Source organism: Acartia tonsa, chromosome 12, assembly GCF_053477335.1.
Source record: "Acartia tonsa isolate MP-2025a chromosome 12, ASM5347733v1, whole genome shotgun sequence".
Classification (NCBI taxonomy): Eukaryota; Metazoa; Arthropoda; class Copepoda; order Calanoida; family Acartiidae; genus Acartia; species Acartia tonsa.
The window spans coordinates 975,733-992,193 of NC_137271.1; the positions used below are offsets into that span (position 1 = coordinate 975,733).

At 31.6% G+C, this 16,461-nt stretch overlaps 2 protein-coding genes across 2 annotated transcripts in view; both read right to left on the reverse strand.

Annotated features, from left to right (window-relative positions):
• LOC145334420 (uncharacterized) overlaps positions 1-11,852 on the reverse strand; it is a 29,503-nt gene extending 17,651 nt beyond the window's left edge. Inside the window, exon 1 of the mRNA XM_080179875.1 lies at positions 11,815-11,852. Coding sequence (XP_080036001.1) covers positions 11,815-11,852 — 38 coding nt within the window. The remainder of the gene's footprint in view (positions 1-11,814) is intronic.
• Positions 11,853-12,295: 443 nt separating this feature from the next.
• The window catches only part of LOC145333915 (vascular endothelial growth factor receptor 1-like), a 93,502-nt gene continuing 89,336 nt past the window's right edge, over positions 12,296-16,461 (reverse strand). Inside the window, exons 34-37 of the mRNA XM_080179176.1 lie at positions 16,342-16,400; positions 15,691-15,737; positions 13,513-13,575; positions 12,296-12,953 (exon numbers count right to left, since the gene is read on the reverse strand). Of these exons, the coding sequence (XP_080035302.1) occupies positions 12,876-12,953; positions 13,513-13,575; positions 15,691-15,737; positions 16,342-16,400 (247 nt within the window). The 3' untranslated portion in view covers positions 12,296-12,875. The remainder of the gene's footprint in view (positions 12,954-13,512; positions 13,576-15,690; positions 15,738-16,341; positions 16,401-16,461) is intronic.

Consider the following 16,461-nt stretch of genomic DNA (forward strand, 5'->3'; position numbering starts at 1 on the left):
GCATAACTTTGAATACCAGTATAATTTACAGTCCAATGTCCCCTCCCTCCCAGCCCTGTGTATAAACAATTCCACCATTAGATTTCAGTCCACTGAAGCAAAGCATAACTTAGGGTACCAGTATAATTTACATTCCAATGTCCCCTCCCTCCCTGTATAAACAATTCCACCACTGAATTTCTGTCTGAACACTTCACTGAACCAAATCAAAACTTTGGGTACCAGTATAATTTACATTCCAATGTCCCCTCCCTTCCTCCCTGTGTATAAATAATTCCACCACTGAAAGTCTGTCTGAACCGTTCACTGAACCAAAGCAAAACTTTGGGTACCAGTATATTTTACAGTCCAATGTCCCCTCCCTCCCACCCTGTGTATAAACAATTCCACCACTGAATTTCTCTCTGTGTGAACACTTCACTGACTTTGGGTACCAGTATAATTTACAGTCCAATGTCCCCTCCCTTCCTCCCTGTATAAACAATTCCACCACTGAATTTCTGTCTGAACACCTCACTGACCAAATCAAAACTCCCGTCTCGAAGAAGGAATATTTGTTTTTAAAATATTACAAAATTTGATAGATAGATAGTTGCTAACACAATGGATATAATAAACGTGGATAAATAGTCTAAATAGGCTGCTAATATGGGCCTCATTTATTGGTCAGTTCGTTAATCTAATAGTAGGGGGGGGGGGGGACTAGTTAAATATTAGCCAGTTGCAAGTATCACTTTGTTAGAATACATTGAAATCTGGTGCAACATCCAAGTAATAATATATCCATTATTACTTTTTATTAGACTAGCGGCTTCGCCCCTAGCCTCTAGGGGCTTTGCACCCAAGAAAATAGTTATAAACCTTCCCGGGACCTATGAGAAGCTACCCTGTAAAGGAGAACCCGATCGGTTCAGCGGTTAACGAGATCCTTCGCTACAAACAAACAGACACACAGACAAACAAACAGACAGACATCGTTCTACTTTGTATTATAGATAGATAGTTGGATAGATAGATAGATAGTTGACACGATACGTCCTAATTCTTTCAAGACTTTTTGTATTCTTTCAAATTGTAAACTATTATGTTTAATTAGGGACATTGGGCTGTTTATTACACTAGTCCCCAAAGTTTTATAATAACGTTTTCTTATTTGTTTGGTAATCAATTTTGGGGACCATTAAATTTTGATGTGTTGTCTTTACATTTCAACCAATAATTATAATCTACAGAAGAGGTAATTTTGTGTATCATAATTGGGGATGTACATCAATTTATCGGCCATTGTCTTATACCTGGGTTTCATTATCTACTGGACTACTAGACATATTAAAATAAGACCTAAATAACCCCATCCCCTCCCCTTCTACTGGATGAACAAACTGGACCAATATATAATGACCATGTTAGCAACCTAAATTGACTACAATTTTTTCCCTGCTATAGTATCCAAGTATATTCTATATCCATTATTAAATTTTAGCAGTTTGACCAAATGTCTTAAAAGAATAAACTAACAGCATTACATAGATAGATAGATAGTAAGATAGTTAGATAGAAAAATTGTTGGATAGATAGATAGATAGATTATGAAATATATTCCTTGAGATTCCACGGATGATCCATCAGCCTGAAGGGGGTGACGCAACTTTTAGTTTAAAATTATTTTTTTAGATAGTTTAAGATGATGCAATTTTTAGTTTTACATTTTTTGCTTCCTCTCATTAGATAGTTTAAAAGACACAAAATTTACAGGGGGGTATTTTCACAGGGGCGGTGGGGGTTCCCCAACCTGCTTATTTGTTTTTGAAAATAGCTTAAAAGTATGTATTTTCCCTGAAGAGAGTAGGACCCAATTGGTTCAGCAGTTTGTGAGATCTCAAGCTTCAGACAGATGGACGGACAGACAGACAGACATTGTTTAATTTGTATTATAAATAAAGTGTGTCTAATTATCATTATCATATTTTGGTAGGGAGAGAGGGAACATTGATTATTACGCTAGTCCCCAAAGTTTTATAATAACATTATCTAGTTCATTAGCTCAACAAATTTGGGCACTTTTATTGAATCGTGAATAGGTGGTTCATTAAGTTAAGTGTCCAAACATTTCAAAGACTAATTAAAATCTAAATGGGAAAAATTTTGTGTATCATCATTGGGGGTGTGCGCTAACTTATCAGCCATTGTCTTATCCCTCAGGATCCCTGAAATTTAAGCTTAGTCTAGACACAAGAACTTCTTGCCAATTAAAATATTCAGAACTGACAAAGGTCAAATTAATTAAGACAAGAGTTTTTATTTATTTTAAATGCTAATGTTGTTAAACCTTATTATGTTTCATATCTTGCTTCAAAACTTAATATATGTCTCATTAAAATATTGGGAAAGTCATTTAAATGGATAAGACAATGGCAAATAAAGTGTTGAACATCCCAAATGATGATTCACTATATTATCCCTTCTGTAGATTACAATTAAGTGTTTAAAACCTATGTGCACTTAGATTTATGAACCAACCAATCAAAAGTCAATAAAAGGCCTTAAAGTTGTTAGGCCAATGAATAAGAATACATTATTATAAAACTTAGGAGTAAGCATTATGAAAAGGCCAATTGTCCCCTCCCTTTATGACACAAGGCTTCATTTCTTAATTTAAAAATATGTCTCATTAAAATTTTACCACAGGGTGGAAGGAAGGGGACAATGGATTGTAAATTACACTGGTACCCAAAGTTTTATAACTATGCTATCCAATTCGTTAAATAAAAAACATTGGGTATTCTTCTTGTATTTTGTTTGGTTTGACCCAAAAATGGCAAACTTTATCTACAAAAGGAGTATATTGTTTTATCTAAAATGTTTTGTCTATGGTCTTATCCCTAAAGACAGGCTTTAATTTAAAACTTTGGGTACCAATGTAATTAACAGTTCAATGGCCCCCTATCTATCTCTCTCTGGATTTAGTACTCAAAAATAAAAATAAAAGTTGCGCCGTCTGTCAAGGCTCGAGTATTCCCTTAGTTTCAGAACTTTTCTTCCCTTCAGCACCGTCCATTCTAGGATAGATAGATAGATAGATAGATAGATAGATAGATAGATAGATAGATAGATAGATAGATAGATAGATAGATAGATAGATAGATAGATAGATAGATAGATAGATAGATAGATAGATAGATAGATAGATAGATAGATAGATAGATAGATAGATAGATAGATAGATAGATAGATAGATAGATAGATAGATATATAGATAGATAGATAGATAGATAGATAGATAGATAGATAGATAGATAGATAGATAGATATATAGATAGATAGATAGATAGATAGATAGATAGATAGATAGATAGATAGATAGATAGATAGATAGATAGATAGATAGATAGATAGATAGATAGATAGATAGATAGATAGATAGATAGATAGATAGATAGATAGATAGATAGATAGATAGATAGATAGATAGATAGATAGATAGATAGATAGATAGATATATAGATAGATAGATAGATAGATAGATAGATAGATAGATAGATAGATAGATAGATAGATAGATATATAGATAGATAGATAGATAGATAGATAGATAGATAGATAGATAGATAGATAGATAGATAGATAGATAGATAGATAGATAGATAGATAGATAGATAGATAGATAGATAGATAGATAGATAGATAGATAGATAGATAGATAGATAGATAGATAGATAGATAGATAGATAAATGTATAGATAGATAGATAGATAGATAGATAGATAGATAGATAGATAGACAGATAGATAGGTAGATAGATAGATAGATAGGTAGATAGATAGATAGATAGATAGATAGATAGATAGATAGATAGATAGATAGATAGATAGATAGATAGATAGATAGATAGATAGATAGATAGATAGATAGATAGATAGATAGATAGATAGATAGATAGATAGATAGTTAGTTGGTTAGCTAGATAGAAAGATAAAAACTGGATGAATCAATTCAATAGATAGATAGATATATAGTTTTATTTATACATAAATTGATTAGAATATATTGGATAATGAATTGATGGAATCATAGTAAGATTAATAGAGGAGTAGATTGATACATATTTAGATCAAATAAACGATAGATAGATAGATAGATAGATAGATAAATGTATAGATAGATAGATAGATAGATAGATAGATAGATAGATAGATAGATAGATAGATAGATAGATAGATAGATAGATATATAGATAGATAGATAGATAGATAGATAGATAGATAGATAGATAGATAGATAGATAGATAGATAGATAGATAGATAGATAGATAGATAGATAGATAGATAGATAGATAGATAGATAGATAGATAGATAGATAGATAGATAGATAGATAGATAGATAGATATATAGATAGATAGATAGATAGATAGATAGATAGATAGATAGATAGATAGATAGATAGATAGATATATAGATAGATAGATAGATAGATAGATAGATAGATAGATAGATAGATAGATAGATAGATAGATAGATAGATAGATAGATAGATAGATAGATAGATAGATAGATAGATAGATAGATAGATAGATAGATAGATATATAGATAGATAGATAGATAGATAGATAGATAGATAGATAGATAGATAGATAGATAGATAGATAGATAGATAGATAGATAGATAGATAGATAGATAGATAGATAGATAGATAGATAGATAGATAGATAGATAGATAGATAGATAGATAGATAGATAGATAGATAGATAGATAGATAGATAGATAGATAGATAGATAGATAGATAGATAGATAGATAGATAGATAGATAGATAGATATATAGATAGATAGATAGATAGATAGATAGATAGATAGATAGATAGATAGATAGATAGATAGATAGATATATAGATAGATAGATAGATAGATAGATAGATAGATAGATAGATAGATAGATAGATAGATAGATAGATAGATAGATAGATAGATAGATAGATAGATAGATAGATATATAGATAGATAGATAGATAGATAGATAGATAGATAGATAGATAGATAGATAGATAGATATATAGATAGATAGATAGATAGATAGATAGATAGATAGATAGATAGATAGATAGATAGATAGATAGATAGATAGATAGATAGATAGATAGATAGATAGATAGATAGATAGATAGATAGATAGATAGATAGATAGATAGATAGATAGATAGATAGATAGATAGATAGATAGATAGATAGATAGATATATAGATAGATAGATAGATAGATAGATAGATAGATAGATAGATAGATAGATAGATAGATAGATATATAGATAGATAGATAGATAGATAGATAGATAGATAGATAGATAGATAGATAGATAGATAGATAGATAGATAGATAGATAGATAGATAGATAGATAGATAGATAGATAGATAGATAGATAGATAGATAGATAGATAGATAGATAGATAGATAGATAGATAGATAGATAGATAGATAAATGTATAGATAGATAGATAGATAGATAGATAGATAGATAGATAGATAGACAGATAGATAGGTAGATAGATAGATAGATAGGTAGATAGATAGATAGATAGATAGATAGATAGATAGATAGATAGATAGATAGATAGATAGATAGATAGATAGATAGATAGATAGATAGATAGATAGATAGATAGATAGATAGATAGATAGATAGATAGATAGATAGTTAGTTGGTTAGCTAGATAGAAAGATAAAAACTGGATGAATCAATTCAATAGATAGATAGATATATAGTTTTATTTATACATAAATTGATTAGAATATATTGGATAATGAATTGATGGAATCATAGTAAGATTAATAGAGGAGTAGATTGATACATATTTAGATCAAATAAACGATAGATAGATAGATAGATAGATAGATAAATGTATAGATAGATAGATAGATAGATAGATAGATAGATAGATAGATAGACAGATAGATAGGTAGATAGATAGATAGATAGATAGATAGATAGATAGATAGACAGATAGATAGATAGATAGATAGATAGATAGATAGATAGATAGATAGATAGACAGATAGATAGATAGATAGATAGATAGATAGATAGATAGATAGATAAATTTTACCTGAATTTAATTTCAAAACAGAGTTAATTGATCGATGTTCGTTTGGTAGTCACACTATGTCAATTTTATGTCGGATAATTATTCATTTTAAATCTAAAAAATACATTATTTTTTACATTAAAGTAACAGGATGTCTAACTGTCTAAGTAAGTGTGTATGTGTGTTTTTGTGTGTGTGTGTATGTCTGTGATGTGTATAGCTTAAGTTTTTGCTAACCACTGAACCGATATGGTTCTTTTGAATAGTGAAGCTTTTCATAGGTCCCAGGGAGGTTTATTACTTTTTTGGGGAAGGGTACCAACAATCTCTAAAAAATTAACATTCCCACCAATAAAAAAATATATTTTTACTTTTCCTTACAAAAAAATAATTCTAAAAGGTAAGGATTCAAAATATCTCCCCCCCCCCCCCCCCCCTCCCATCCCTTTGGGAAAGTAACCCTAGAAGCCTCTAGGGGCGTAGCCGCTAGTAAATTACAAGGGACCCTTATACATTATAAACTGTAATTGACCATTGTAAAATTTATACTGGCCTCTCATTGGTCAATTTTATCGTATGACGTCATTTTTTGGAGGCACTTGAATTAAAGGCAAAAAGAGCAATTGTATGTAAAATTTAAAAATTTATTTAAAGTTTTTGTAATGGTTTCAAGTTTTTTTTTTTAAATGATGCCAACATCTACAAAAAAAACTAATAACAAGGAAAGAAAAACGGGTAAAACATATAAAAAAAAATATTGGGTTAGGTTTAACCCTTACAGATCGGGGGGGGGGGGGCTCCAAGAGCCCCCCCCTCTAGTTTTTTCAATCTCATTTTTTTTGTAGGTAAGATGGAGTGCTGTGACTTCATGACTTTTTAAGTTTAGTAATTATACGTCGGCAAGAGTTGATTTTATTAGGATATCTGGTCTGTGTCGGTCGTGGTGTCCGGTCAAAGTCGGTTGGGTAGCACCAAAATTAGAAAAAAATTCTAAAAAAATCTTAATTTCTACATTATGACTTTTGTGTATAAGGAGAAACCTAAAATTTTTTTGGTGAATACTTAGATATCAATGACCTTCTGAGAAAAAATATGTTATGACCGTTTGACTGCTCCCTGACCGACTTTATGACCGATTTTTGTCCGGCTTTTACTACAGACATATATCATGAATATCGTGGCTTCTATTACAGCTAGAGTCCTATAAATTTTTTTGGTAAATCCTTGAGCAACATCAAACAGATAAAAATATTAATCGGCGCCGCCAACCGCCGTTTTACCGCCGTAACCGCCGAAAATGGCGGTTTCCGTTATTTGCCGTTTTTTGGCGATGATCAGAAAAAGTAATTTTTTTGTTATGAAAAATAAAAGTTCGTCCTAAAATTTGGTCATCCTAGCTGCAAAATTGGCCGCTCTACAGCTGTTTTAAAATTTAGCGGCTGGCTGCTAAAAAGCGGCTAAGGAGCGGCTTGGCTGCTATGACTAGAAAAGGTAATTTTCTCTAAAAATACACATGAACCACCAGAAAAAAATTTTACGTCTTTATCTGTAACAGGAGCCGAGATAGAGGGGGGGGGCTCTTGGAGCCCCCCCCCCCCCCCGATCTATTAAGGTGGGAATTGGGGCCCGAGCTGTAAGGGTTAAGGCTATTTAGACATATAGCCCAGATAAAAAAATCATAATTACCCCCCGGCCCCCCCCCCAATTTTTTTTATAGATTTTTGTCTTTTTCATATAATTATGAAAATATAAGCAACTTGTTTTAAGTGATTTAGATAATCATTTCATGCCAGGGATCTAAAGGGATAAGACAATGGCCGATAAATTGATGTGCATCCCCAATTATTATACCCCTTCTGTAGGTTACAAATGTTTGGACAATCAATATACAATAAAAGTCCCCAAAGCTGTATAAAAGCCAACAAATTAGAAAACGTGAATAAAAACTTTTGGGACTAGAGTAATAGACAGCCCAATGTCTCTTCCCTCCCTTATTTCATACACTATATACAGCAGTAACTGGCTTAATGACGTACAGACCCGGCATATCTATAAGAGTAGCTTCGCTAATTAGCACAAAACTAAAATAGCCAAGAAAATAAATTTGCAATTAAACGTTTGTCAAAATTAATGTTATTGATTAATTTTACATTTATTTGCGAAAATCGATATATTATTAATTGGATGTTGCACCAGATTTTCATGCAATCTGAAAAAGTGATACTTGCAGCTGGCTAAAATATTGATACTCCCCCTCCCTTCCTACCGGATAAGCGAACTGACCAATAAATAAGGTATATATTAGCGGCCTAAATTGATGACAAATTTTCCCATGTCAATATATCCATTTTTGCGACAGCATTTACTGTCTTTCTCTAAAGCTAAGCTTTTCTACAACAAGGATGACAACATCCATAAAAGCGAAGCACTGAAACGGTAGGACAAACGGACATTAACATTTGTAAATGGACGTACGGACATTCTGGTAAAGATTATAGAGTTGCTACGCTTGCTAAATCGTACCTAAGTCCTAAAGGAATCAACATGCAAAGTTTGAAATCGATAGGACAATTCTAACATGCCTAAATTATCGAAAAAAGCTATCCGTTACGGACGGACGGACGGACAGACGTACGGACGGACCGACCCTAATTATAGAAAAGCTTCGCTCTTAATTATTGTTAGAACTAAACTAAAATTCAATGTATAATACTTAGGTATCACATCGAATTTGCTACATGTGGATATTGTCATCCTTGTTTTATTTTGTTTAAAAAAAGTTACATATAATTTAAGCTTCGCTTTTATGGATATTGTAATATTATTTTGGCATTCTTAGTTTTAGCAAAATTACTTATGACGTTAATGGCTAAGCAAAATAATTTTAAAGTTTTCAATTTTATTCAATTGATAATGATGAATTATGGCTGTTAAAAGCGAAGCTTTTCTTTAATTAGGGTCGGTCCATAACGGTTAGCTTTTTCCATGGAATGGTTAGTTCTTTTCGTTAATTTAGACATGTTAGAATTGTTCTATCAATTTCAACTTTTCATGGTATTTTCTATTTAGAATTTTATACTTTTGATTAATCAGTTCTGACACTCTACAGAACTTATACTTGTGCTTAACCCCTGCAGGTAAATGGCCTAAATTCATACTCAATATAAGAATTAAATAGCCTAAAACTATCCAGGGACCTATAAGTAGCTTCTATAAAATGGAGAACTCAATATATTCAGTAGTTATCGGAATCTTAAGCTACAGACAAACAAACCTTACTTCTTTATATAATGGGATAAGATCTTACAGAAACTTATGATGTGAATGTCCTTTTATTTAAAATCCCTTAAAATGTCCGACCGAAAATCATACATTATTTTTTATTACTGTATGTTATTTAGGTTAGGTGATCGCCCCGCAGGGTTATACATCCCCCGCAGGGAATTGAAATAGGAGAAAAGCTACTGTGAAAAAACGACGAAACGCCCCTTCAGAGGCGATGTCACGAAAGGGACTATATCCAAAAATTTGATAATATTTTGTTGTTGTTAAAGGCACTGCTTTACTAATTCAACTAATATACAATTTGGGTTGATAATTCCCTCCCATTTATATATACATACATATGCATTATTATAAAGCGAGTTTCACGGAGTTTTAAAGCATAGCAATCACAACAGAAGGTTTTTAAATGTAGTTAAACATCACTGGGTTCTAAAGCGATAAGATAATGGCCGATAAATAGATGTACATCCCCTATGATTATACACAAAATTTCTCCTTCTGTAGATTACAATCAGTGGTTGAAACGTTTGGACACTAAATGAATCAACCAATTATACTTCAATTTAAGTTCCCAAAGTTGTTAAGCCAACGAATAAGAAAACGTCATTATAAAACTTTGAGACTAGTGTAATAAAATCCCAATGTCACCTCTTTTATTTAATTTTAATTAGTTGGTTCATTAGATTGAGTTTCTAAACGTGTCAATCACTAAGAGTAAAATAGCTTAAAACCATCCAAGAAACCTAATTTGAGCTTCACTAACTTGTGGAACCATAGGGGTTCAGTGGATAACGAGAAAAAATACTTTACTTCTTTATATGATAGGATTTAAGGATAATTTTAAGATAATTCATTTATATTTCGAACCCGATTATCCACTGGATTAAAACCGGTTAAATTATCAGCCATACTGAAAACTTTTGTATAGCATTGTATTACAGACAATTTTCTAAGATTTTTTTTTATAAAAAAAGCATTAAAAGGTCAGTTTAGTTAGATTTGGTCCCACGGGGTTAACAAAACTGTTTAAGTTTTTCATTTCAATGTCCGCGGAAAGCAGTTTATAATACGCTACTGTGATATTATAGTTATATATGGGTCTAAAAAAACCGCCGGTAAAAGGCCTCTCGCTTATTTATTTCTTTACACGGCCTTTTGACTCTATAAACAAAATTACTCTCTTTAACCCCTCTTTCTCTCTTTCTCTCTCTCTCTCTCTCTCTCTCTCTCTCTCTCTCTGTGTCTCTCTCTTATTTTCACTCTCTCTCTCTCTCTCTTTTTTCTCTTTCTCTCTCTCCCTCATTCTCTCTTTCTCTCTCTATTTTATTCCTCCATCTCTCTCTCTTTTATTCTATTTCTCTCTCCATCTCTGTCTCTTTCTCCCTCTCTGTCTCTCTTTCTCTCTCTAACTTTCACTCACCCTCTTTCTCTCTTTCTCTCTTTCTCTTTATTTCATTTTTTTGCTTTTTTCTATTCCTATTCCTCTCTATTATTGTCTTTTTCTCTCTCTTTCTCTCACTCCCTCACCCTCTCTTTGATTTTTTTTCTCTCATTCTCTCTCTCCCGATGTCTCTTTCTCCCTCTCATTCACCATGTCTCTCTCTTACTTCCACTCACTCTCTCTCTCTCTATCTTTATTACTTTCGCTCTCTCTCTATGTATATATATATCTTTATCTCTCTCTCTCTCTCTTTCTCTCTCGCTCTTTTTCTTTTTTATTCCCTTTCTCTCTTTCTCACTCCCTTCTCTCTCTCTCTACTTTATTTCTTTTCTCTGTTTCTTTCTCTAATCACTAGAGATTATAAGATGGTTATAATGGTTATAGACCTTCCTGGGACCTATGTAAAACTACATTGTAAAAGAGATCCATATCGGTTCAGTGGTTAGCCATACAAACAGACACACAAACAGATTCTGTGACTTTATTATAAGGATTAATCTATAGATAACCGTGGGTACAAAATAGGCCTATAGGGTTAAATTTACCTATCTTAACGACCTTGTGCCGACTCTCAATTGGGTCTTTAAAAGTCAACCAATGGTAACTGGAATATCAACACAGCCAAGTAGTAGAAAACAATTTCCTAGCAGAAGTAGAAGATAGTTATCTGTATATACATCTATACTATAGATCTGTTGTTTCAATAATAGTTATTTATTGCATCGTATTATAGACAGCGGTCCACGGACATTAAAATTAAGACTAGTTGTGTTAGATAAAATGGACTTAAGATTTTTATTTCATAATTCGTGAAAAATTGTCTGCGAAACGATGCTATACATGATTTATCAGTATGGCATAGAATGGACCATACTGCAACTATCCATTACATTTTTCTAGAAATTTTTCCATGACAAGTTAACATCCTTCATTTATAGCAGACAATCAAAATTTTTTATTCGATCTTTGTCTTTAAGTCCTAACTGTACACTGTAATTAATTGCACCTGTTATGGGCCATGGCATTCTGGCTAGTCTTCTGCATCGTGCATCTTACATACGCATCAGTAAGAGGAGAACGCCTAGGTAGGATTTTTAACATCTTGAGTTATATATATGACTAAGATTCGAAAAAAGTTGCTGCGCAATGTAAAAAAAATAGCTGCTACGCCCCTGGAGGCCTCTATGGGTCTTTGAGGTTGGGGGGGGGGGGGGGGTGGAAGTGAAACATCTCTATAATCCTAAAAATATAAGTATGCCCTTAAAGAATATCCTGAATTTAAGCAATTTTGCAAAAAAAATTACCTTAAATTTTAAACTGATATATTTATATTCTGCCTATTGAGTTATGACAATCTGCAAGATTTAAAGTTAATGTGTCTTTTCGTTTCAGAGCTTTTATGGATGTTGTCATCTCTGTTTTGCATATTTTGATTCATTTAGCTACATGCTAGGGGCAAAGCCATTAAAAATCAAATCGTTTACAAATTTTATTTAAAAAACATATATTTAAAATGTATAACAAAAATACATTAATCTTTGTATATTATACAACCTTAAACAACAATATATATTAGTTATTTATCGCATCAAATTAAAGACAGCTTTCCGCGGATGTTAAAGTAAACAATTAAAAGAATAAAAAGTTGTTTTGTTAGCCCAAACATTCGGTCCCTCGGGGCTGACAAAATTGGTATTAATTTTATTTTAATATTCGTAGAAAATTGTCTGTAATAGGATGCTACACATGATTTTTCAGTATGGCTGAGAACCAGGTTTTAATCCAGCGGATATTAATCGGTTTTGAAGCCAAACTGGAACATATAGTAGTTATATCTTTTGGTTAAAATGTTCATTAAACTAAAATTATTTATCTTTCTTTAAAAATTTAAATTTGGGAGGGGGTCTCTAACCCTGCGGGGCCTGAATTCTATGGGTTAATAGCCTTGTTGGGTCCTCCTAACCTTTACCCTAACCTAACCTAAATCAAACATAAAAATATGTGGTCCATTTGCAATTAAATAATGAAATCAGCTGCTATGAATATGCCACTTAGGCTAGTAAATGATTATGAAACGAGTGAATAACTATTTTGTTCTTGTTGTGGAGATGAATTGTAATACTCTGGATTAGTCACAGATACAACCTAAAATAAAACAGAATAAATAAAAGACCCCAAAGTTATTAAACAAACGTTATCATAAAACTATTGGGACTAGTGTAATAAACAACCTATTGTCCCCTTTCTCTCTCGGGATCACTAGACATTTTGGGGGAATAAAATGAATAAAAATACACAGAGGGGACAAATGGCTGTTTATACACTAGTCCCCAAAGTTTTATATAAAAAGTTTTTTTATTCATTGTCTTAACAACTTTGGATTCTTAAGTGAATTTTGATTGGTTGGTTTTTTAACTTCAGTCTTCAAATGTTTCAACAACTAATTTTAATCTACAGAAGGGGTAATTTTGTGTAACATCATTGGGATATACATCAAATTATCGGTAATTGTTTTATCCCTTCAGATCCCTAAAAAATACCTGATGTAAATTATCCTGGTTTTGTATATCTATACCAAGGTCTCCCAGTTTCAGGTAACTCTAAATAAAGCCCCAAAAGTTGTAAAGCAAACGTTATCATAAAACTTTGGGGACTCTCGGGTTTACTAGGCACTTTGGGGGAAAGAACCGAATAATAAAATAACCTGATGTAAATTATCCTGGTTTTGTGACTGATCTATACCAAGGTCTCCCAACTTCAGGTAACTCTAAATAAAATTATTATCTGATAATTTATAGAAATTGCATTACTCTATTAGTTTTACAGACGGAAGGACGGACAGACATATTGAATTATACAGTAGCTTCGCTACTAAAAAAAGTTCTATACTTAAAGAACTAACAAAAATAAGATATTAATCAATTTATCCATTATTGTTTTGTACTTAACTATAAGCCCCTAGAGGCATCTAGGGGAACTTTAGAATAAGGAAGGTGAGTTCTAACGGCCAATTTGAAAAGAAAAAGTTTTTAAAAAATTGTGCAACTTCTATGTTGCGTTCAAGTATCTACGAACATTTAAATTTGTTTGTGATTTCTCTTGGTAGGGTGGTGGTACCCTCCCCAAAAGTAGCTAGAGACCTTCCCAGGACCTATGAGAAGCTACCCTGTTAAGGAAAACCCGATCCGTTCAGCGGTTATCAAGATCCTTTGGTACAAACAGACAAACACACATCATGTTACTTTATTATATGGATAATTGGAACCTAAAAATTATAATTTCATAAACTATATATATATATATATACAGGGCGTTTAAAAAAAAACTGCGTTTTCCGGTTTTGGGAAACAACCAGTAAAAGTATGAAAAAAATAATTATATATTCTTATTCTCTATAAAAATATGGATTAATTTTATAAAAGGTGTTTATTGATTACTCTAAAAACAACGGCGCATTTTAGAGTTGATTAATTCTAAAAAGCATGAATGATAATTTTTTCGGTCAGTTTTTAAGGCTTTTTATATTGTTTTATAAAAAAAAAAATACTATTCCTATCTGTCTAAAATGATAAACAAACATATTTTATTTTCATTTCAATTTTTATTAAATTTTTTTACAGGTTTACTGAAACATAAAACGCATTTTTTATCATAGACAATTCCGGTCAAACTTTAAAACCTCCGCCCACTTTTGGCATCTAATTGAACGAACTACTTAACGGACATTTATAATCCACCCCTCCCCCCTTCAAATACGGATCAAATGTTTTATATTTACGGTCAAACCATAAATCTCAAGTGCATACATCAACATTTAAGCTATTAATTTGTAGGTTGCACTTTTAAGTAAATAAAACAAACTGCTGTAACTTTTTTGTTTTTAAAGATAACTTCTTGGGATAAAAAGTATTTTAATTTTTATGTTATAATCTAAAATACTATAAAGAGTTAGTCACCTAAAGTTTTTTCAACCAAGAAAAACGAGAAATATTGCAATTTGTAAGGATCTAAAAAGCGTTTTTTCAGAGAAAAAAAGGAAAATAATGACAAAAAATTAAACATGCACTTTCATTTACCCATTTACCATATTATTAATGGGATTTTAAAACTTTTTTCTCAAAAATTTACAAGTTATTTCAATCAAATTGATATATCAAATTTAACATCAAGCATTTTTCTCCTACATGTACCTATCAGAAAAGCCGTATTTTTAGAGATATTAAAAAACACCTTAAGCAAATCTGGTGTACATTTATACATAGAATATGGACCTATAATCATTTTTTTCATACTCCTACTGGTTGTTTCCCAAAACCGGAAAACGCAGTTTTTGTTGAAACGCCCTGTATATAGTTTATATCAATTTATTTTTAACATTCTACTTTGTTTAAAAAACCAGGGAGGAAGGGGAAATAGGTTTAAAAAATTATTCTGGTACCCAAAGTTTTATAAACAAATTCTCCAAATAGTTTTAACATTTTGGTACTTTTATTAATCTTCATTGGTTAGTTTAATAATGTAAATTCACAGCAGGGATTATTTTGTTTTTCATAATTAGGGGTGCGCATCATTATATCTACCAGTGTCTTATCCCTAAGGATCCCTGGGCGATAATACTTATTTATCGCATCGTATTATAGACAGCTTTCCGCGGATATTAAAATGAACATTTACAAATTTAAAACCAGTTTTGTTATACACAAGGGCCTGTTAGCCCAATATAACAAAACTGGTAATAATTTTATTATCTTATTTTAATATTCATGGAAAATTGTATGTAATATGATGCTTTGTATGAGTTTTTTATGGCCGAAAACTAGTTCTAATCCAGCGGATATTACTCGGTTTTGAAGCCATACTGGAAAATCAATATAAATTTTACCTGTGCAAGGCCCTGCGAAAATTCTTCGTGGATTTTTTCTGTCAATTCTAAAAAATATTAAATTTTTTGAACCCTCAGGAATTTTTTGTTATTTTAATTAATAATTTAATACTTTTTTGAACAACATAAAATTCTAGATTTATAAATTGTGTCTTTTTGACTTTAACAAATTATTTAACTAAATACATGATACTTTGTTTTCAACTAAAAATTCGGCAAAGTTTTTTATTTACAGATAGAATACTTTTGTTTATCATCATTTGGGATGAACATGATCTAATTATCGCTCATTAATCGTACACATTATTAAATACAGTATCTCCCTTCGCAACTAATAATTATGCACAACTAATTGATTTATTATTACTTGGATCTAACAGTTAATTATAATGTATATACTCAAATAAAGTGACGATCCTCTCCCCTCCATTATCTTTACCCCATCCCCTCCTACTGGATGATCAAACTGACCAATAAAACAGTTACATGTTAGCAAGCTAATTTGACGACAATTTTTTCTCTGTCTTAATATCCACGTATATTCTATATCCATAGCTGCACTATATATTTGGAATATCATGCTTATAATTTTGTCTATTTTTTGCTTTACCTTGATGGAAGTTAACATCTAGTCGAATTTCTACATACTACCTGGGAACGAAGGTCTTGTGCTTGGATCAGGCTGCCAACAGTCCAGCATCACTTTATACCTGCAATATTTATATTTTTAACTCCCCTCAAATGCCTAGTTGAGCACTTTAGAAATAGATG